The sequence below is a fragment of the Manduca sexta genome, chromosome 22 (genome assembly GCF_014839805.1).
Source record: "Manduca sexta isolate Smith_Timp_Sample1 chromosome 22, JHU_Msex_v1.0, whole genome shotgun sequence".
Taxonomy (NCBI): Eukaryota; Metazoa; Arthropoda; class Insecta; order Lepidoptera; family Sphingidae; genus Manduca; species Manduca sexta.
This window is the reverse complement of record NC_051136.1, coordinates 8,314,164-8,336,142: the sequence shown is the minus strand read 5'-3', so window position 1 is coordinate 8,336,142 and position 21,979 is coordinate 8,314,164. Positions and strand designations below refer to the sequence as shown.

The 21,979-nt window shown below is 34.4% G+C and overlaps 1 protein-coding gene across 2 annotated transcripts in view; it reads right to left on the bottom strand.

Annotated features, from left to right (window-relative positions):
• Positions 1-1,084: 1,084 nt before the first annotated feature.
• Positions 1,085-21,979, bottom strand: part of LOC115452074 (LIM domain only protein 3) — a 39,707-nt gene continuing 18,812 nt past the window's right edge. The window contains exons 2-7 of one of the 2 annotated variants that reach the window (XM_037441410.1): positions 13,274-13,358; positions 5,206-5,446; positions 4,608-4,733; positions 4,256-4,397; positions 2,897-3,091; positions 1,085-2,587 (exon numbers count right to left, since the gene is read on the bottom strand). In XM_037441410.1, coding sequence (XP_037297307.1) covers positions 2,927-3,091; positions 4,256-4,397; positions 4,608-4,733; positions 5,206-5,446; positions 13,274-13,319 — 720 coding nt within the window. In that variant the 5' untranslated portion in view covers positions 13,320-13,358 and the 3' untranslated portion in view covers positions 1,085-2,587; positions 2,897-2,926. The remainder of the gene's footprint in view (positions 2,588-2,896; positions 3,092-4,255; positions 4,398-4,607; positions 4,734-5,205; positions 5,447-13,273; positions 13,359-21,979) is intronic. The other variant, XM_037441411.1, reaches the window with a different exon arrangement.

Below are 21,979 nucleotides of genomic sequence, written 5' to 3'. Positions count from 1 at the left end.
CTTTCATAATGTCTGTTCTTGTTAGTACCGTTTACAATAACCATTCTTATCTTTAAAAGAGTGTGTGGTGACGCGTCGTAGGTTTTTTTACGTTTTATGACTCAGTGATGCAGCTATATACGTGGTAGTGATGCAAGTTTTAACTACTGACAAAAAAAGGGTGGTCTGTTTACAAATAATGTGATAGACTTTTGAAAGTGGTTAAAGGACATCGCCTCCCCCGCCCCAATGTTTTTCCTGTTTTCTATCGGTTGCACCTTCTTGATTTATATGGTATTTAAGAGATACTTACAGGGGAGGTCGCCAACCATCACATATCTCACCTGTTTTATACCATACTCTTATTTTGTACCACTGTATAATCACAACTGTGATAATCTTAGGTAGTAATAATTGAGTGGCACCGACCAAAGCTTGTTTATGTCACAATATCGCATACCAAATCTTCCTATTTAATATAATATGGCAACATTATATATTTTAATTCGTAGTAGTTATTTTTTATGGCAACTCTTTCTCTCTGTGTGGTCATGACTTGAAAAATGTACGTAGTAATTAGTATTCTAAATTAGAGTAAAACTAATAATAATTAACCATAAGCTTTTATTTTACTCTTCATTCTGACCTGGTAAAAAGACCAACTGTCCACATTTTTAGGACTACCTCAGAAATAGTACTTTAGGTAATATTTGGTATAGATATGAAGTAGGTAACATTCCTTCTTATAGTCGAATGGTTCCTCATAGTCGAATCCTTTAAAGATATTTTTTGTCTAAGAGCTACAAACAATATCTCTAAAGGGTTTCAATTGGTGTTTGTTTAGAAGTATATACCAAATACAGAAGCCTTTACTGTTAGGCACAGAAGGGATCTTATACAATCTATTTCTGGTGTCCTAATGGCTAAGCATAAATGGATTACGTCCCAAATGTTCATAAAATTAGATATTGTTTAGTTCTTGTAGAAAAACGGGACACAAACCTTTGAAATAAGGAATATAGCTTATTGCAGAATATGGGGAGCATTATAGTAGGTATAGGATGTGATTTTGACGGTGCTTTTATAAAATAAAACGAAGTTGGTGTAATCATTAAATAAATATATTTATTTACATTGTCATTAACGTCAAATGAAATATTTATTCTGTCGATGTTTACGAAAGCTAAACGTTTTATTGGTTCTATTGTAGTTAATGGTTTATGAAGTATTTTATTTTTAGCCAATATAACTCTAAGTAACGACAGTTTTATTACTTTTACATAAATCCATCTTTATCGTAAAAATCTTTATTTTACACAAAATTCTATAGAAAAGTTTAGCATCTAAATTCAATTCTTTACATTGAAAACAAGTTTAATTAGCGCATTCTCACTAAAAATGAAGTCTGTTTTACAATATAGGTACATACGCGAAGAACAATCACCGAAGCTATGGCAGAATTGTAAACATAGGTTTTAGAATGTAAGTATTAGACATTTGAAGGTATATTTATTATTAATATAGAGGTACTTAACTATCCATTGCACCACTTGAAAGTACCAATTATATCACTATCTATCTACAAACATCGCTCATCTTGTAGATTCGTACTTATATAATAATCGATTTAACGCGAACTTATCTTTGGTAAACAAAATAACCTTAATATTAAATAAAAGAAAACTAATGCACAGTAAATTTTCATACCTTGTATGATAACAATATTCTATGTTACTAGATGTACATATGTACATACAATTTCATAACAATGAGATCGTTTTCGATAATATACTTTGAATCTGGACTTGCATCGTTGTATGAAGATAAACGGAATATAAACACTTTGCCACAGTCATTATTCGTCCATTAAAGCGAATGGTACTAAGTAAACATCACCAGTCTTTCCTTATTCAGTAACATTATCGAGCGAAATTCCTTGACCATATCAAATACACCAAGTTCTTAAACGACCGTGTTCCACTAAAATTAAACTGGAAGTGATCTTATTCAAATATTAGATTATTATTTTTTATTGTAAAAATATATTGATAAAATGAGCTAATTGCAAGACGTGGTACAGTAAGTATACAGAAGAAGCGTGAGCGCGCGCCCTACCCACGCTACGCTGCTATCTTAACGTGTAAACAAGTGTTCAAATCGTATACATAATGGAAATATCGTGTTCTAACAACGTTATCGCGTCTCATCCCGGACATTTTGTATAGTGGCCACATATCCACGGCCTGTCTTTTAGTCTAATGGACTCTCGTTTGCAGCTTATAATAAATTCAGAGACTTTACTATATGTAATATAATTTTGCACCTTGCCGATTTCTCGCCGCACACTGCCATGGATGATATTTTGTTGAGTTCTTGTGAGATGTTTGCCATTATCATCAACTAAATAAGAAATTAAGCATTATGGACTTTATTTCATATGCAGATGAAGTGAAATGGCTAGCGTGTATTCCTAATTGAGGAATAATATATCACGCAAATATTTTATTTTGTGTTGAGTTGAGACGTCTGCCGAACGCTGAAGCTGTACGCCGATGGAGCAGGACCCCAACATGCCTCTGAGTCTCGCCAACACTCAGTGAGGTTTCACCTGACAAACAAAATTCCAAGTAAAGGATCGTATTGATTATTTATTCGTTTATTTATATGCTACCTTTACTACCATATTCAAAGAGGGAAATTTTATCCAGTCAAATACTACGTACCTACTTTAAATATAGATACGAAACGTAATCAAGCTTGTGAATTGCACTGTAGGTACTTAGAAAATTTGATATACGTAGGTTTTAATACTATATGTAAAACACATTTCGGGCTAACAAAATTTTAAATCTATGTAATTATGTGATTAAGATTCAATAAGCACGAGATGGAGTGAATATGTGCAAAAATAACTCACCGAAGCGAGAAGTCGGCGGGGCATTATCGGTCATCGTGCAGTGTCACACACGTCAGGGTCGGGCGGGCTGCCGTACCCGCTAGAGGCGTCATCTGCACCCGCGCATCCACCGCCATCCTTGTCCACCAAGGCTCCACCGACTGCGGCCCCTCCACCGCAACCACTTACTCCACCGACGTATCCTCCACTTGGAGACTATATAAAGATAAACTTCATTACTAAATGAAAAACTTTTTTTTACCATACTGACATTAATTGAAAATACATCAGTGTCGGCCAATTTTAGATAACAACAGCAATAAATTGGTCTTATAAAACCGTAAAATTGTTTTTTATACAAAATGTGGTTCAAATCGCCAAATTCGAGCAAACTAATATAAATCGTCTGAAGAAACATTTTTGGATTCTAAGATAGTAATTGCAATCAAAAAGTCGATTAGAAATATGGTGCGGTTGACTGAGTTTCCTCTAGTCGTGCGAGTCATAAAATGAAATAGATTCCCCCACATTCGCATTCCGACAAGCGTTCGTACGAGAAAGATTAATGATCAAAAAAGAAACAAAATAAAGAGGAAATACAATCTTCCACTAACAGTGTCCTTGTGGGAGTTATTTACTTGTACTCTGTATAGTCGCCTTTTCCAAGTGCCAAAATAGCAACATTCAAAGAAATTCCTTATGTAAGGTACCTACATACTTAACGCGTATTTTTTCATCGTTTATAAACGTGAGAGCTCGCAGAACAGTATCGAATGAATCGTTTTATAAACTGCAAACAAGCGTACATAATAACTGAGCCCGTATTAAATCGATAAACTTATAATAATGTGAATGTCAGGTCTGTATTCCGACGCGTCCGATGGAAGAATGTGGCTCGTTTCTACTTACTTAACTTAATGTTTTATATTACCTACTTGTATTAGATTATACTTAAAAAATACTAAGTAAAAGTTGGTTTAAATGGCTATAGGCACTATTAAAATAAGTTTACTTTTGTCATTATTAAAAAGAATTGTTACTGTCATAACACTAATTCACGATTACGTAGTGGTTGAAGAATATAAAAGAAATTGAGGAAATTTTTATTGCACTTTCTAAGCTGTACTCTTACACCGCAAAAACCACAAAAGGCTTCATAATAAAAATGAAACAAAATAGCTTCAACATTCAAACCTAGTGAGTTTGAAATAATACTAATTATTGCGTTATGATTTCTATAAAATAAATGCGAAGCGAAACAGATTTAAATGTATTTTAAAGCAGATTGTAAATAGTAAACTTTAAAAAGTTTCCTTTATATAGGCAAAAAATATTGAATCAGTTTCGACATTCAGATATATTTAGTTATAAAATATTCACCTGTAAGCCACTGACTTGCCGGCGGATGTGCGCCAGGCCGCTGGGATTGGCCGCCATGCTCGCGAACACCAGCCTCTCTTCATAATCATATTCGCATAGTATTTTGTTGTCGCATAGATAAAATCTATCCCCCACACAAAACCTGCAGTAAAAAAAAATGTTTAAAAACCACATTTCTTTATATTTCGTTAGAATAAACAATAAATATTTTTTAAAATATTTCAACTTTATAAAGAACGGTAATTGCTATCGAAATAACTCCATCATAATATTCTAATCTCCGGTTACATTTTACTTAACAAGGGTTTTTCGTTAAGAATTGTTGGCTCACTGAACTCTTAAAAATTCTCACCTGTGATTACATTGTTGACAGGCAAAGCATTCTAAGTGGTAAACGAAACTCTTGGCTCGCATAACCATTTCGAAAGCGGGAATTACTTTGTTGCACGCCACACAGTTGCCTGTGGCACCAAATAACCTGTTAAAAAATAACAGAGTTATAAACGTAAAATAATTATGACTAGAAAACATTAAGCACGTTTTAAACGCACGCCATAATACCTTTTAAGGCGATACCTCAAGGTCCATTTTCATACATTTTTCTTTCAACTGCGAGAACTAATCACTAATTAGACGTGAATTTAAATTCTTTACTTGCCAATACTTGTTTAGTTACCCAGATTAAAGCCGAAACAAAATGTATGAAAATGGACCTTGAGCTACCACCTTAAGAAGGAAATACGAATAACAATATAAAATCATAAGGCCACAACGTACCTACACACTGTTCTTCAGGCATAATGATTTATTTTACTTCTGTTTAATTTATTGGAATATCATTCTTATATAAAATCACCCCTGAGTAGGTTATTGTTAAAGAAGTAAATTAAAGTATGTTGACGTCAATTCAACTTAAGTCACGCCATGTACAAAAACTTGCTTGAACATACCTAAGATAATCTCTTTTGCAGAGCATAAGATCCGCTTTGTAGTATAATTTGGAGCCCACTTCACCGAGGCGACAGTCGCAGCAACCACATTTAAGACAATCTTCGTGCCAGAACCGTTCCATGGCTTTGAGAAGAAATCGTTCGGTGATAACTTTCCCGCATTGGGCGCACAGCCTGGCGCCGCCGGTGCTCCCGGCCACGCTGCTGCCCCGACTGTATTTATTGTCATCCTGTTGACCTGCTAACAAACATGCACGCTTTAAAAACGCCATACGGGAAAAATAAAGATACACTAAAGTTGGCAGCAGCTCTAACAACATTGAAAATGCTGTATTTTAATTTTCAAATTAAAAAACATAACGCTCATTCTATTGCGCTACATAAAACTGGGTAATTGTTTATAATACACGTCTTATTATGGCATTAAGCTAGGCTCGATTGTTTTCCACTGTGTAATTGCATCAATTAATTCCAGTAAAAGCGGGCCGCCTGACAAGTTGCCGTTGCTTACTGACGTCATTAAGATGTGCGAACCAAGTTATTTTTCTCAGAAACAAAAAAACTGCAACGTTGTAGCACATGTGGAGCCATTATGTGCATTAATAGCAGTCAATAAAATATTATAGAGTATTCGTTTTAAAAGGCAAAGCGATGAATCTTATACCCTTATACGAATATATGATGTGACATGGAGGAATGTTGGATGAGTTTTATTATTAGGAAATAATAGTGCGTATGTGATGAACACGCTATTGCCTATTTAGGAAACAATCAGTTTCAATTTGTCGACTCGTGGCTCAAATAATAATTGTGCGTACGTCAAACCAATTAAGGATCCAATTGAAGGGGTAACTAGGTGGGCATAACTCATCGAAATCGATCACTTGCCCATCGTCGCCTGTCGCCGACGATACGTCTCGTTTATTGAAGCCGCTATGGCGACAATAAACTTAATTGAACCATATTAATGTCGGTACTTTGATAATAAAACATAAATGACGCACGGACCCTAGGAAGCGTAATTAACGATTAGTATTATCCCTTTGCAGGGATCGGGCGGCCAACCAACACACATTGTGTAAATTATATCAATCGCTGTATCGTATACTTATTGGTTGATTGATTAAAGGGTCTATAATAATTGTTTAATTTTTTCACTATGTTCAACTAATTGTTTAATTTTTTCATTATTTTCAAAACCAAGTTGTGTGCAAATGAATAAATGTGTTTTTGTCGATGCAAACATTCTTTATTTAGCATATATTATGTGAAACAAGGTGACGTCGCGTCGTTCTTATTAGGAGTAAAATTATGTGCGTTTAAGGTTAAATTTCCATCGGCGCAAAAAGTTGGTAGGTACTAGGTTTACCCGTTTTCAATCTGTATTTTTCCAAGGAATGTCACCCGGAATCAACAGTGAGGCGTGCAGTTGCTGTCGTGTTAAGTCCATTTCAGGTTGTGCATGTAGTTAATGCCGTAATTGCGGAACGACTACGTGTCTTTATAAAACTGCGTGCACTGTACAATGTTCTATGTATATTGCTAAGAAATAAATCCCGATGATTGTACGGTCATTAAAATGTTATAGCTTTAGCTGTCTTGCATATTCAGCTCTACAATAATAACGAACAAACCATGCAGTAAACTTAACGTCTCTTGCATGTATAGTATTATTTAGAATAATTGTTATATTGTTTGTTGTAAGTACCTACGAGTAAACACTAAAAGTACGGTCGTGAAAACAAAATCCTTAAAGTTAATGATTATTTGCTCGGTATTACACACACCTCTACTAATATAATTTATAAACAATAAAAGTAGAGTTAATAACGCGAACTGTACATAAATATACAGTGGCGGGTGAAGGCGTTTCGTATTATTTTCGTTTTATTACCGCTGGGTCGGGAATTTGATAGAGACTTGGCTACTGTACTGCCCCGGCAGTATAATTTCGTCGACACAGCCGGTCGACTGCCGATGTATTAAGGCCCCGAAATGAAAAGAAACTCGGAAATGGATAAAAAGTAATTTATTGTGACGTAAGAGGTGTGACAATAGTGCTGTGTGAAACTTTTATCGATGTTTTTTCCCGTTTTATTCTCTGGACATAGACAGATGATATGGATTAGATATTTTTTAAATTTTACATACAACTTACTTATAATTTTGTAACCTTATTATCATGTGTCTATTGTTCATAAAATCCTTTCTTAGCGTCGAAGCTCATTTTCGTTTAGGAAGCTCGTGAAGAGATTGCGTGGCATGAATTACCCTGTGTTTACGCACCTCGTCAAGTAAACCGCGACGTGTTACCCAGTCTTATTACATCTACAATTATTTTTGTTACCCTAAAATGCTATTTGTAGGTAATAGCAAAAACATAACAGTTTTATAAATTAAAATATATTTATTAAAATATAAAAAATGTTTTGATCGACGAATTTATAAGCATCAACAAAAAAACAATAGAACGTCTAATTCCATTAAAGTTATTTCTTCCGAGTTAATTAATGCTCAGTTGTTATTGTAATGAGCAAAAATCACGAAGCACTCGGCGCTCATTCCGTGTAATTTATAATGGTTCATTGCTTTTTGCAATAAACTCGCTTTACTCAAATTAACATAGTCGACTGCATTGACTATTCATTGTACTGAGTATGCGATATCAATCAAGTTTTGTTCCATTTTTATTTCGATAGAAGCGTCACGAAGTTTATTGTTCTTCCTTCCATTGGTAATTTATCGATATTAGTATCGCCGCTAATGTATCATCCATAGCTTATGTCGTTTGATACTTATGTATTTCTTGTAGATGTTGTGGTGGTATGTGCAAGTACCTAATAAGTAGGTAGGTAGGAAGGAAGGAAGGAAGAAGGTAAGGTTTAAGTTAAGATGTTTAATATGAAGTGAGGCTAAAGAACCTAAATAAAGCATTTTTTTATTATAATATTAATATCGTTGTGTCTCGAGTGAGATTTTAAAGGCATCTTCCTAAGTTGGTCACAAACTATGACGCGTAACATTAGAAAGTTTTCGCAACTATTTTCCTTATTTATGAGATGGAATGAAACTACGCAAATATAACGAAATGCCTATATTTATTGGAATTTTGAATTAATACTTGAAGTTACTTATTACTTATCAATAAAATGTAAAAAGAATTTGTAATGTTATGTGTATGTTACACGAAAAGCGGATTAAATATTTTAATTTACGGACAGAATGTGTTTTAATATAATTATTAGCAGATATATTAATATGTTAACATTTTCAAAATGTCAAAATCATAAATTATTCTATTACTCATAAAATTTGCAATTAAAAGTCTGTAAATTAATCTAGTTATGATATTATCTTATACGTATTTATAGAAAAGGATATAATTGTACAATGTGTATTTTCGAAACTCATTAGGAAATAATTTTTCGACAACACTATTTTAGAGAATAAAAGCACATTAAAAGTTGGAATATACTAAAACAATATATCTAAATTTCACCGTGTTATCATTAAATGTTAACAAATGTAAGGAATAAATCGTAAACATTCACTAAGAAATTATTTTACCCGCATCCAGCTGCAGGGTCTTTGGAATTCGGATGCGCGTCGAGTCAGCAGCTGAAGCCAGTTTAAGAACTTGGAGCGACATTAATAAACCTCTTATCATCAAAATGACTAAACAGACAAGAGCATCTAACGAGGTGTTCATATGTAGTGGAATAATAATCAATTTATCTTCAGGAATTCTTGATAGTAGAATATTATTTAGTTTTAGATGTCGGTCACTCAATAAACAATAGAGCTGATTGCGTAGTGGCGATATCCATTATACGGGCCGTAATTACATTTACTCAAATGCGGGTTTTCACTAATGGTGATTAAATGTAAAAAAAAACATAACAAGCGGGACACGCGCCCTGAATAGCATTATTCAATAAAATTATGAATACCTCCTACAACACTTATCTTTTACTCATGCCATACTAAAGTGATAATGTTGTTCGATGAAACCATTCAATGAAACTATTGCGTATAGTTTCATTTCCCTGTTGTTGTTAGCATTTAATTATGTTAACGTTGTGTGTAGCCTTTAATTATAATAATCTCATACCTACGGCTAAACATACGTTATCATAATAAGGCCATAAAGCGCAAAATACTTGAGTACAATATTGAGGCAGTAACTCTGATTAGTAGACAGCGTATAGAGCTAAATTACAAGGTGCAAAGTTGCTAGCAACCGGTGCCTTATTAAAATTCCAGCTGACCTATGGGTGTGGAACGCACCCTACAACACGCCCCATCCTCCCTACCTATTACCACCATCGTTAACATTTCCGTTATTAAAAAAGTACGAGACTTTGTCATCAGAGAAGTTAGTTTTTTTAATTAAAATTATGAAATTGATATTGCTTTTACGCTGGTGCCACGTTTCCCGGCTCAACCTTGTGGAAGTTCAAATTAATTTTTGAATTAAGCCTAATGTCAGCGGTAAATGATTTTTAAGGAAAGAGTTTCCACCAATAAGATGTTAAATTTATTTAATGGCAGAAATTATTCTAATCGTAATGTGTATATTTAGTATTACCATCTTTTGATGAAAGTAATTGATTTATCGTGGAGGTAATACAATTCATTATAATTATTATTCCTTTGGTTTTTATGCTCAATGTGTATTGTGTTGTTTTTTTCGGAATGTCGCTGATGAACGTAGGTCTGGTTCAACCAGTATCTTATCTACGACTAAAATAAATTGTAAACGGTTTTTACGTGCATAATATATTATAAACATTTATGTGGTGGCTGTTATTTATACTATATTATCTTATAATAAAAGTATCGAAAATTAAAATTGTAAGGAAACAAAAATAACTCAGATAATTAAAATATTTTATTACATTTTAGTTCAATAAAATCATGTGGAGATGTAAAAAATGAAATAAAACAATAAAATTTACTTGTAATTCTATGTTAAACAGACTAGGCGTATTGTTAGTATAGAAAGAAAAATGAACGTACTGTAAGTGTATTTTTTTAACTGACTTCAAAGGAGGAAGGTTAATCTATTTTTCGTATTTTTTTTAATGTTTATTCAGCGATATTTTTTTATTTCGTGGTCAGATTTATGTCTCCAAAAACCATTACAATCCAAAACGAATTGAATTTTATATACAGGGTTTAAAGTTTACGTCATGGAAGTAGTAACTTGACCACTGTTATAACGCACTATGGAAAAATGTCAAATAATATCAACAAGTCAGTGCCTTTGGAACCTATCACAGATGCTATTTCATTTGTGGACGCACTCTAATAGTCTTAAAATATATAAAAAATTTAGTTTAATAAAGTTTTAAAGTCTATCCTATGTTAGGAAACGGGTTATATTTGGTCACACTATCTTATTATATAAATATATATTACATTAGTAAATGAAGAAAATATAATACTTGTGAAGAAAATTATTAGCCAATGTCGCTGAATTCCTGTTTAAGTCATCATTAATTATTAAATAAGTGGCCTTTTAATTAATGGTCTATTAAGTGGAGTCAAGAATCAAGATTTTTTCTTAACATGAAAAAACCAGCTCAATCTAGCTTAACTCGATAGTAAGCCAATGTGGTGTGACATCTTAACTATGGTATTGTGCCTTCAATAAGATGTGCAGATGGATCTATTGGCTCAACAATAACTATCGGTACCGCAGTAAACAGTTCCGCTAGAATTATATAATTATTGTAATACGGTAAAACAGTTATCCGGAACTATAAGTGACTGGCTTGATTAAAAACTAACGTCTACATTCTACATGCTAGAATGACTATATCAAACGATATGTTAACAATGTAGTTTAATTTACCATTAAAATATCCGTGACATGTTTCTACTTTAATTTCAACGATATATTGTCCAAACGACAATCAAATCTATCCAGAGTCGAGACAATCTGCGTCATAATTTATTTTCTCAGAGAAAGGCTCCGGGCGTAACTTAAGCCTGACATAAGTGGGCAATAAACTTCAACCAATTTGGAGATTCGCATCTGGAGGCTCTTATTAAAGCCCGAAAGTTAGTCCTTTTCATCCATCACTCGTAATACGTGTGTGAGTTATTGTATGAAAAATTGAAGAATAAATTGAGTCGCTGCAGCAGCGGCGAGACATAAATCCCAACTGAGCCCTCAATATTGTTTTAAAGGGGAAGTGGCCATAAATTTTATCAGGGCCGCCCAGCGAGAACGCGGGCGCCGCGCCGCACATCTCGCTGCGCCGAGCGCTCTGTGCCGCTCCACAGCCGCTGCTCGCACCGACCGGCCGCGCATCCTGCCTGTACTGTCTGTCCAATTTTCCGGTTCTAATCATGCTACATTTGATGTAGTGCGAATTTGTTTTATTATTTTTAACGAATTATATATAACAACTGGACGGAATTAAATTTCATACATTAGTATAATATTAAAATTTGGGAAATTAATCATTATAGCACAGGGAACTGGTTTACCACACTTGTTCATGGTTATCACTAAACTAATCTGGTAAAGAATATTGGATTTTCCGTAACATCGAATAACTCAGTAGCCGTGACAACGTAAAATATGATTTTGATTATGATAAGACTTGTGAGGTGTGAAGAAGATTGGTGGCGGGATCGTTATTTTTTATGGAATAAAATTAAAGATTATATTCAAAAACATGTTACATTAAGCATCGACTTCAATGTTATTTAAGTATTTGCTATATTATTTTCGTATTGCACTCCAGCAATAACAGAAAGAAACGCGCTTGTAAGACAAAAACATTGTAGAGCACAATAAAAAATCGCTTATTTTTATCAATATGATCTGGGTGTCGGACATTTCGCATAAATGTGATATAACAATATCGTTCGTCCTCTTTTTAATATCGCGTCGGACGCTGCTGGAGCGGTTTATGGCACAACCCTTCCCGCGTTTTATTCGCGACCTGTTTGTCCTAATATTATAACAAAATTGACGTCAGCAAGAAGAAAAGGACTGCTGCTTGTGTATTACATAAGATGTTTTATTTATAAAATTTTATTACATTTTTTATATTATTGAATGCTGAGTCAACAACGGCTGTAGCACTACCCTGAAGTTTGATTAACGAACTAGCGCTCAGGCCTCAGATGCGGATAGAGTATCAATGCGTTTATAAGTCTACATGTATTAACATTTAAGGCTCATAATAAAACCAGTTATTTTACAAACATCAAAGTTATGCAGGCAGATATAGAATGCTTAGTCTTATTGAATATCTTTGTTGCATGCTTCAGTAAGATACAATGCGTGGTACCGACTCAGAAAAACTCTTTCAATTGGTACTTATAGTTTTAAATCATAATAAGCATTCCTTAAAAACAAATTATTATGAAAATGTCTAAAATGCCTTAGTCTATTAATTTAGCCGTGCGTGGAATTTTAACGTAGCTCTATCTGTAATAACTATAATATAATAACAGCACGCTGCCACGTTTCATAATATTAAAATAACTTTTAGGACACAGAATTTAAAAAAGAATGGTATTTGGGATGAGAATATTATTATTAATATATAGAGTTATATTGCCTATATCTCAATGTGTACTTATAATAATATAATAATAATAAAAGCCCTGTATTATATACTGTCCCAGTGCTGGGCACGGGCCTCCTCTACAACTGAGAAGGTATTAGGCCTTAGTCCACCACGCTGGCCTAGTGCGGATTGGTAGATTTCACGCATCCTCGAAATTCCTATAGAGAACTTCTCAGGTATGCAGGTTTCCTTCACCGTTAAAGCAAGCGATAATTCACAAAGAATACACACATATTTTTTTTAGAAAAGTCAGAGGCATGAATAAGTAATAAAATTACGGGTAGGTAGATATAGCAGGATAATTGATAGCCATCATCGATAGGTTCGTATTTCTGAAAATGACCGACCGCATTTAGACGGTAAATATATAATATAGAGTTGCTACCAATAAACTTTAAATTGCGTATGTTTTTAAGACCAAATTAGTTTTATCCATCTGATGTACGCAGATATATATTCTGTAGCACTGTACTTACTGATAGTGTTGTCGGGTTTATGCATGGCCGGTGGATCTCGAATCATGGCGAGTTTGTCACTCACGCATCACAGCAATGTTGAAACCTGTAACAATACAATAAAATTTAAAGACAAGTGACAGTTAATTTCGCATTTCTAAAATTAGGAAGGGTGTCAGTGAGAATCATGATATCTTTTTAGTTTAAATTTACAACGCAACACTACATTTCTGTGACGCCAGGAGTATGTATAGTTCAGTACGTACGAGATCAAATGATATATATAGTCAAGGGGTGTTATTCCGTCCACGGGTGCATATACTTTTTTTGCAACTACGGGTTTTCTAAAATGACAGTTTTGATAGTCATATAGGTAAAAGAGTAAAAATTCTCCTATTACCTATACAGTTACAATATTAAAGTACATAATTATTTAATTGCTTCTAATAATCAATCTATATTGAAGATCTATTATAAAATTGGTAAGCAATAAGCGATTTTATAAATGGACTACTTGATCCGACAGACGTTGTCCCGTCTGAACTATGAATTTGCAGCGCCCATTCTGTCAATCGCTGACAGTTATTTCAAACAAATGACAGTTATATAAAATTAATATTTTCGTTAAGTTTTCTTAAATTTGCTAATTTTCCGCAATTTTTTTTGATTTTTACTTTCATAAGAACCTTCTCCTGACAATAACAAACACAACAAAAAAAAATTAGTGAAATCGGTCCAGCCGTTCACGCGTGATGGCATAACCAAGGGAAATAGGGATTTATTTTTATATATATATAGATATATAAAAGCAAACACATCGTACATATATCGTTTTTGGACATTTTATTATTGCTTACAAAAGACATACATATTATTGTAGTAGTAATTCTCAGAAAGTGAAAAAGTAAGTAATACGCTAACAGAAACCTCATTAGAATAAACGATATTCTCACCTAAGTCCATTCCACACAAGACTTACTTCAACAAAGTGCTGTCAAACGGCACCAACTATGCGTAACTATGAAAACTCAATTTCGACTTTACTCACAATGATTTTCGGTTCGTTTTTGCATTTCATATAGTTATTGATTATTCGAATATAATTTTATGCTTTACAATTAAACAACAGAATCGAATTTCGCATGTATTGTCAATCGCAAACGAGTCAGTGCATACTTATTTCTGAGAAGTAAATCCTTGAAGTGGTTGTTGTGATCAAAACATTGGAGAGTATCATTTATAGTTTGTAAAATACTTTGAAAAAATCGTTACAATAATTTAGTCACATTAAAATAACATGTTTTATAACCCATTAGAAAGGAACCGGCAAGACGACCAGTCTTTCCTAACTAACTATTTATATTGGATAATCATTTTTAGGAAAATAGTGTGAAAAATAATTTTAATAATTATTCACACAATTCATTTATGGCCTAATTCCCGCACCGAATTCAGAAACATTGTCTGGAATCTTGTTCCTAATTTATGAACCCTGTATAAAGATACGCGATACCGCAGCACCCAGACTCGAAGTAAACGTTTGATTACGGATCACACAAATCGTCGTTTCGTTGTAAGGAAGACCAGTAAGTATCCTTTAGTTTCATCTTCTTCTATAATATTCACCCTCTGCGCTGCTAACCATGTCTAATAAACAAAAGCCTTTCTGCAATAATTAAACTCCAGTCTGATACTTTAGTAATAAGATGGTTTTGTCAAGATTTTTTCGCTTCCGTGGAGAGCAGAACTCGGGTTGCCCTTCTTGTGGGTTCGGCGACTTAATGCAGCACACATTGGACGTTGTGTCACATGGGACTAACCGCGTCCCATTTGAGCAATGTCCATTTTCAGTCATTTGTTGCTTCCTAAAGTATTGCCATCCTGTTTCCGGTTCTTTTTTTAATAATTGGATGAAATAAAACAGGAATGGATAAAACCACTCTGCCATTACATGATTTAAATAAATCGCCCAAAAAATAGGCAGGTAATCGTATTAAGCACGACATGATGCATAATAAAACTCAATTACACTATCAAATTCAAGAGAAAAAATTTCTAACCATACCGAAATTCCCATCAGCACCTGTTACAAAGGCGGCTATCAAATTACCCGCGACATATCCGCGGCGGAGCGAGCGCGCCTTCATCCATAAATACGGTATTCGTTATGCATTTCTCATATTCATGAATCCGTTTTATTGGCCTCAATAAAATATGAACATCTCAGAATGGATATGAGAGAGCGGGCAAATCTAATATGAATTGCTGGGCGCCAGTTTCGGTCCGATCGGTGGGGGCGGACAGGCTGCCGTGTGCATTCTCACCCCGGGACTAACACCACTCATGCCGTGAAAAATCACTTTAAAATATGGATAGCATCACTACATAATTGATTTGCTCTCTATATTATATTTTGAAACAATTATGTATAAAGCAACTATAAAGCATGAGGCATAGGGAAAAGCGCCATTGCCGCAGGCATGGTTAAGCTGACAAGTGACCCCCTATAATTCGATTTAAAGGGCATAGCTATACTAAACCTGCCACGTAAAAATGGAGTACCTCCCTAAGCATGTCAAAAATTCAACAGACTAGTGGGATAAGTGTAAAAGATGGCGATTTTGGCGATCCCAAATAAAATATTCCCCGTCACACCGTACGTCACCGGCTCTCAAATTGTACTCGCGAGTCGCCAGGACTCCTTGCGGAAGTCTCTTATTTATTCGCTATTACGTCAGCTATAGTGCCGTTTCTTTGTGCCCTTTCCGATTTACAACCGCCGTAATACTGTTTTATAACACCAATGTAACCGAAGGTCACACTGTGTGATACTAATTTACTTTATTGAAAGGGATTATCTGGAATAAAAGCAAGATACCACTTTTTCATTATAAATATTATAGTTACAGTTACATAAAACTTTTAAGTTTTTAATAACTTTGCTTTACCATACATCACTATTGTTGTTACCAGTTGACACAATTATGCCGGCCTATTTAAAACTGATTGTATATACAGGCTGATTTCAAAACGTGACAAAGTTACGTGGGCCAATATAGCGATTTTACACCTTGTGTACTGTGGTCGATACCTGAGCGGATAAGTATAAATATTTTACCACCAGCAAACAGCCTGTTAAATACAAAGCTTGTAGGTCATTACGGTTTTTTATCATTCATATATCTCGAAGTTTCATAATGTGTAATAAGTGAAAGAGTGAAAAAATATGTGGGTTTGGCTCTCCTACCTGTGATACAAATTAATTTTAAATTCCTTGAACACTCTCCGAGATAAAGTATGATGGTAATCAGGGACATTGTCATTATGAATGGTTATCAACGCGATCAATTAAGTAACATTTACGTAAATTCACCTCAGCCATCAATTAGGTATGTGGCAGCCAGCCGTCCGTTTAAACAGACGATTGGAATAGTATGGACATACTCTTTCATTTTCAATATATTTTGGTCTTCTTCGCGCACAAATTATTGTATTAAGTAATTATAATATTTACCATCAAATATGTAAATATATTTTGTTATTTTTCTATTTTATAATTCTTTTTTTTTTCTTCATAGTATTGGAAATTAATGATATTTTAAATTATTGTATCGAAATATTGTTATTTTCGGTAAATTTTTGATAGAATAAAAAATCAGTTATAGATAATAGGAAACCTATTATACATATACAATATCATTATTATATGCGTTATCATATTCAACTTTACACGAAATAAAATACATAAAGATTAGTTTGTAAAAAAAGTCGATTAATTAAAAAAATATTTTAATTGATACTATAGATTATATTAATAGAATTTTCTCAAAAAATACAGATCTATATGTCTATTATTTTTCAGTTTATACAACATAAGACTACAGAAGCGCTAGTAGTTAAGCTTTATGATCTAGTATGATAGATTATAAAGTTACTGCTCTCAACAATAACATCTCTACTTTCCTTAATAAATAAATAAGGTTCAAAATAAACAAATAAAGTGTTTATATAAACTTGTAATCGCAGCACGAATTAGAAAAGTAGTGGTTACATCAACAGGATCTATTAAAACCCTTTCCTCGACTTAGCGCTGATCGAATTCATTATTCACCAGCGGAGAGCAATTAAAGCTCCACTAATCAATCTCAAACTTCAGGCTGATCTGAACTCTAATCAAGAAAACTCTTATTCCGTGAAAGCTTTTCGAACAAAATTTAACTTAATTAAAAATGTAAATTAAATTCCTAGGCGCTTCCACAAGCATCACGTCGACCCGGCCCGCGTCGAGCGCTCGGGGCTTTTGATTGCAGCTAAAAGGTTTGGGATTAGTGCGCGAAAGAGCTTTCAGTGCATTTGTAGAGCTTTTAAGTGGGAAGCTTTCGCTTAAGATACTTACATACAATGTAAATTTTATGTAGATCAATACTATCTTGTAAGTGTGTCTTGGTGAATCGGCTACAAATAAGTGGTATAAGAATATGTTGAATAAACAAAAAAAAATTAGACATATTAGAAAAATATTTGAAAAATTAATCCTTTGTGTTTATGTAGTAACTGTCTCGATTGTAAGAGAATATTTGCGTGAACAAATAGCGCTAAGCGAAGTGGGTGTGGGTGTCGCGGGAGGAGGTCGGCGAGGGAGCGGAGCGTGGGCCTGACCAAGGAAGTTGGGTGTCCGGAAATAAACCACCCGTAAAATTGTCAATTCCGAGAGAACGCTGGTGACTGGGCTGACAATTTTGAAGAGCGTGACTTTGACCAACCCGTTAAGCTTTGCTTGAACTCCATTAACATGAAAAAGCATACGATCACAACTTTTGCTAATTACAGTTACATAATCGTACAAATCTACATAAGTATCGACGTGTCATTATACTAAAAGTGTGCTTGAATTTATTCGAAGTTAACCCATACTCTACATATTAGGAAAACATACTTTGCTTTCTGGGTGAGCGCCAAAACAATCACTGCTGTTCACTATTTACATTTGCCATATATTACTACGAAGTATTGTTTGAGAACACAAACAGAATAATTCTCGATAATTGATTTTTAAGCCTAAAGAACCATTATGTATAGCTAATAATGATCGAATATTACGATTAGTTTATTAAATGCACTATTATAGTTTCAGTGTGTGTTATTATACTGTTGCGTTTGTTCTAATTCGGCAACAATAGGTTGCTGATTATCGATTACATTTTGGCGTATCAATATTGTAAATGAGCTAAAACGTTTAAGAGATGATGTAAAAGAAAATTGGGTTAGATATATCACAAGCAGCAGCGGCAGATAGCACACGCATAACCCATCCAATCACAAGGAGCACCAAGCAGAAAGTTTATTATCGGGACGCGGCGTTGCGTCACTCGTGTAGGCCGCTACAGTAAAGAGAGCGAGGGAGATCGGAGCGATCCTCCGCCGGACAGCGACTGGACCGGCCGGACCGGCGGGTCGCGGCCGCGTGCACCGCGCACTGTCCCCGGCCTGAACCTTCGCGCTTTTTGAACTGAGATCATCGCGACGCTCATCCGTGAAATTGATTCTCGAGAAAACGAAAGACTAAAAGATAAATAAAAAGGAAATAGGAAAACACTGGCTAAGATTTGGCGTGAAATTGTTTTTCAGCACCCGCTTGCTGACAAAGGGGCTATGGCGGTGTCCCGGCTCGGGAATTTCCCAATTACCGAGTGCGAATGTCTCTACTTGATTATGTAATGGATACATTAAGACTGGGTCCGCGGGTAAGCTTTATTAAGGGAGTAATACATTGCGTTTGTTTTTTTTTATTGCAAAAATGCGCCAAACGAGCAAATAAGTCATCTGATCATGGTAAGTAATTGCCCCCACCCACGAAGAAGCAAAATGCCCGCGAGATTATGGGGGTGATGGGGGTCTTTTACCAATCTCATTAATCGTACGAAACGCCACTGCAGTTTTGCCACATCATAATGGTTTTCTGTGAGACCGTGATACCATCTCTGGGTACGGGGCCATGGGGTTGATATTATTGACACAAAAAAATTTATAACTAATGAAATGACTCTAAACAAAATAACCAAATACTATTTGTTTGTAATAAGAATACCTACTATAATTAAAAAGTTTCCAAGACCATTACCAATATTAAAGTTAAAAGCGATAACTATAATACATGTAACGAGTGAATCGAATTGGGATCTTAAAACACTGTGACATCTCATCCACTACGTGATCCATTTGCCGAAGTAAGAAGCAATCTCATTCAATACCCAGCCGCCCCGTTCCGCGCGTCCCGCCGCCGGTACACCTAGGGTTGCTAACAATGCGATACTTTGTGAGCGCCGTATCACGGAACGCAATAAAACTTTACATTCCTCTTTAACTACTTTCTCGTAGTTATCAGCGTGTGATACGAAATGGGTTATAAATATAAAACTGCTCGTTGTTTGAATTTATATAAGTTTTGTATGTAACTGTTGGAAAATTTCTAGTAACTAATAGAATCTTCAGTTTTGGTTTTATTGCAAAATTGCAGTTACAGGTTGCATTAATAAACTAAATCGAAGTGTAAATTTTCATCGATTTTTTGCTAACGATTAGTATAAGTAGGCAGTGTCGACTTTAAATAATCCTTCCGCAACTTGCTAATAAACTGACATGCACTAATCGTGTTGTTGTATTATGTTCTTTAATTTCGATTTAATGTCAAAATGTGTAACAATATTTGAAAAATAAAATGTTGCAAATTAATTTTATTTAGAGGGTCGATGTCGGAGGCCTCGAAAATACATTCACTTTCGAATGGTGCCCGTGACAGTAGAATGAGAAAAAGAAGCGTGTCAGAAAGATATTCCGTTGGCATATTTCCAGCTTTTAAAACAGCTTTTTAAATGATATTCTATTTGTTTTAATAGTAAATTATAGATATAAGAATCATAATTCAATATTTGCTTTGGATATAATAACATGTTGTTTATTAATTCATCATACAATTTACAACTTTTGGTCAACAATAAACACTATTAAACAGAAATATGAAAGAATATTTAAATATCTACATCACGAAACACGAAACAAAAAATATAAAGATAGGAAGATATCTTACAAAAAGAGAAAATAATAAATACTGCAATACTTCTTATAACAAGGACTAACATAAGTACTAAGATATAAAAAATGCAACGAGTACGAATATTCTATTCCGACAGCCCTGACGAAGACAGTATCTCTTTCCCCGATTGTATTAGATTCAGCTGCCCTTTTCATCTACATGTCGCTATCCTCGCCTCGAGAGGGTCGCCGCTAGTGGATACGACTACAAATCACGTGTGACTGATCGCTCCATACTTTACACATTACTTTACAATGCATGAATTTCATTAATGTAAAGAAAATATGATACATGTAAAGATAATTTAATTAAATGTATAAATTAAAAATGATTACCACGCAGTACCGTTTCTAACATTACTTATTCCATATTTTGCAACGCACAACGAATATTAGGCGTCATATTATGGTATCTCCAAGAATCCATGTTATTCTACTTAGTAAGCATTCCGCGACATTGTAAATAATTCCTCGAAATACAATATGAATACATCAAAAAAGAATAAAATTGTAATAAACTCTCGGATCGAATTTGTATTATAACACGCTGAGTCGAGGTCAATTTTGTTGGCCCAAAACTATTTTCATCTAAAAACTCATCTATATGTCGCCGGAAAACTATGAATATGATTATCCACACGATTCCAAAGGCCATCATCCAATAAACCTGGTACCCACCAAAGGTATCAAATCTTTTTCGTCCGTAGTGAAATTGAATATTTATCCGGGTAGTATCTCTATTCCGGAACAATTTTTATGTAGGGGAATACAATCTCAAGATATTTGGGAGGGCCACTCCACAAGGATATTGGCAAATACCTTGCTTACATTACCTTTATTGCCTCGCGACATTGCGTGCCCGATTTCATCGTATCTGCGATTATTCGCTTATTATTCTATGTTTCATTTGAAGCGAGTTCGACGCAGAGATAAATTAATATTATAAATGCGATAGTATTCCCAATATGTTTGAATGTTGCTTAAATTTAAATTATTGCAGAAACTGTTGTAAATTATGTTTTGATGAAAGGCAAACTAATTACAAAATTGGACATCTATACTGGGAAAGAACTTTTACGCGGAAAAAGTCGCGAGCAAAACCTAGTGTTTATTAATGAGACGTTTAAGATTAAACAAAGAATAAACAAATGTAAGCGATAGTCGTTTAAAACTGTAATAATTTTAGGAACCTAGAATATTGGGAGTCTCCGTATCTGTGACATATTGGGCGAGTGGCCGGGGTTCGATTTCATCCCAAGATAAATTTGTGTGCAATGTAAATACCTTAATATTTACATTGGGTCTGAAAATTACGGGTCTAAAAAGCTTTTGTAATATCTATTATCTATGACAGAATAATTCGTGGTGTAAGGCCAGCACTATGATTGCGATAGTCGCTACACCCACGTCACACAGTGGGTAGCGTGTCTTAAGTATTTGAATTATTTAACGTGATATTAGGAATAGGTAAGTACTAAGGAGTATCTCAAAACCATGAGATAAATTAGTTTCTTCGTGACTCAGTAAACTTGTAAACGTTTAAGTCAATTAAACTGCTCTGGGATATAAATAGATTAAGTTTTAGAACAGATAAGAATTCTAATTAATAACAGGTATTATGCGAGTACGCAATGG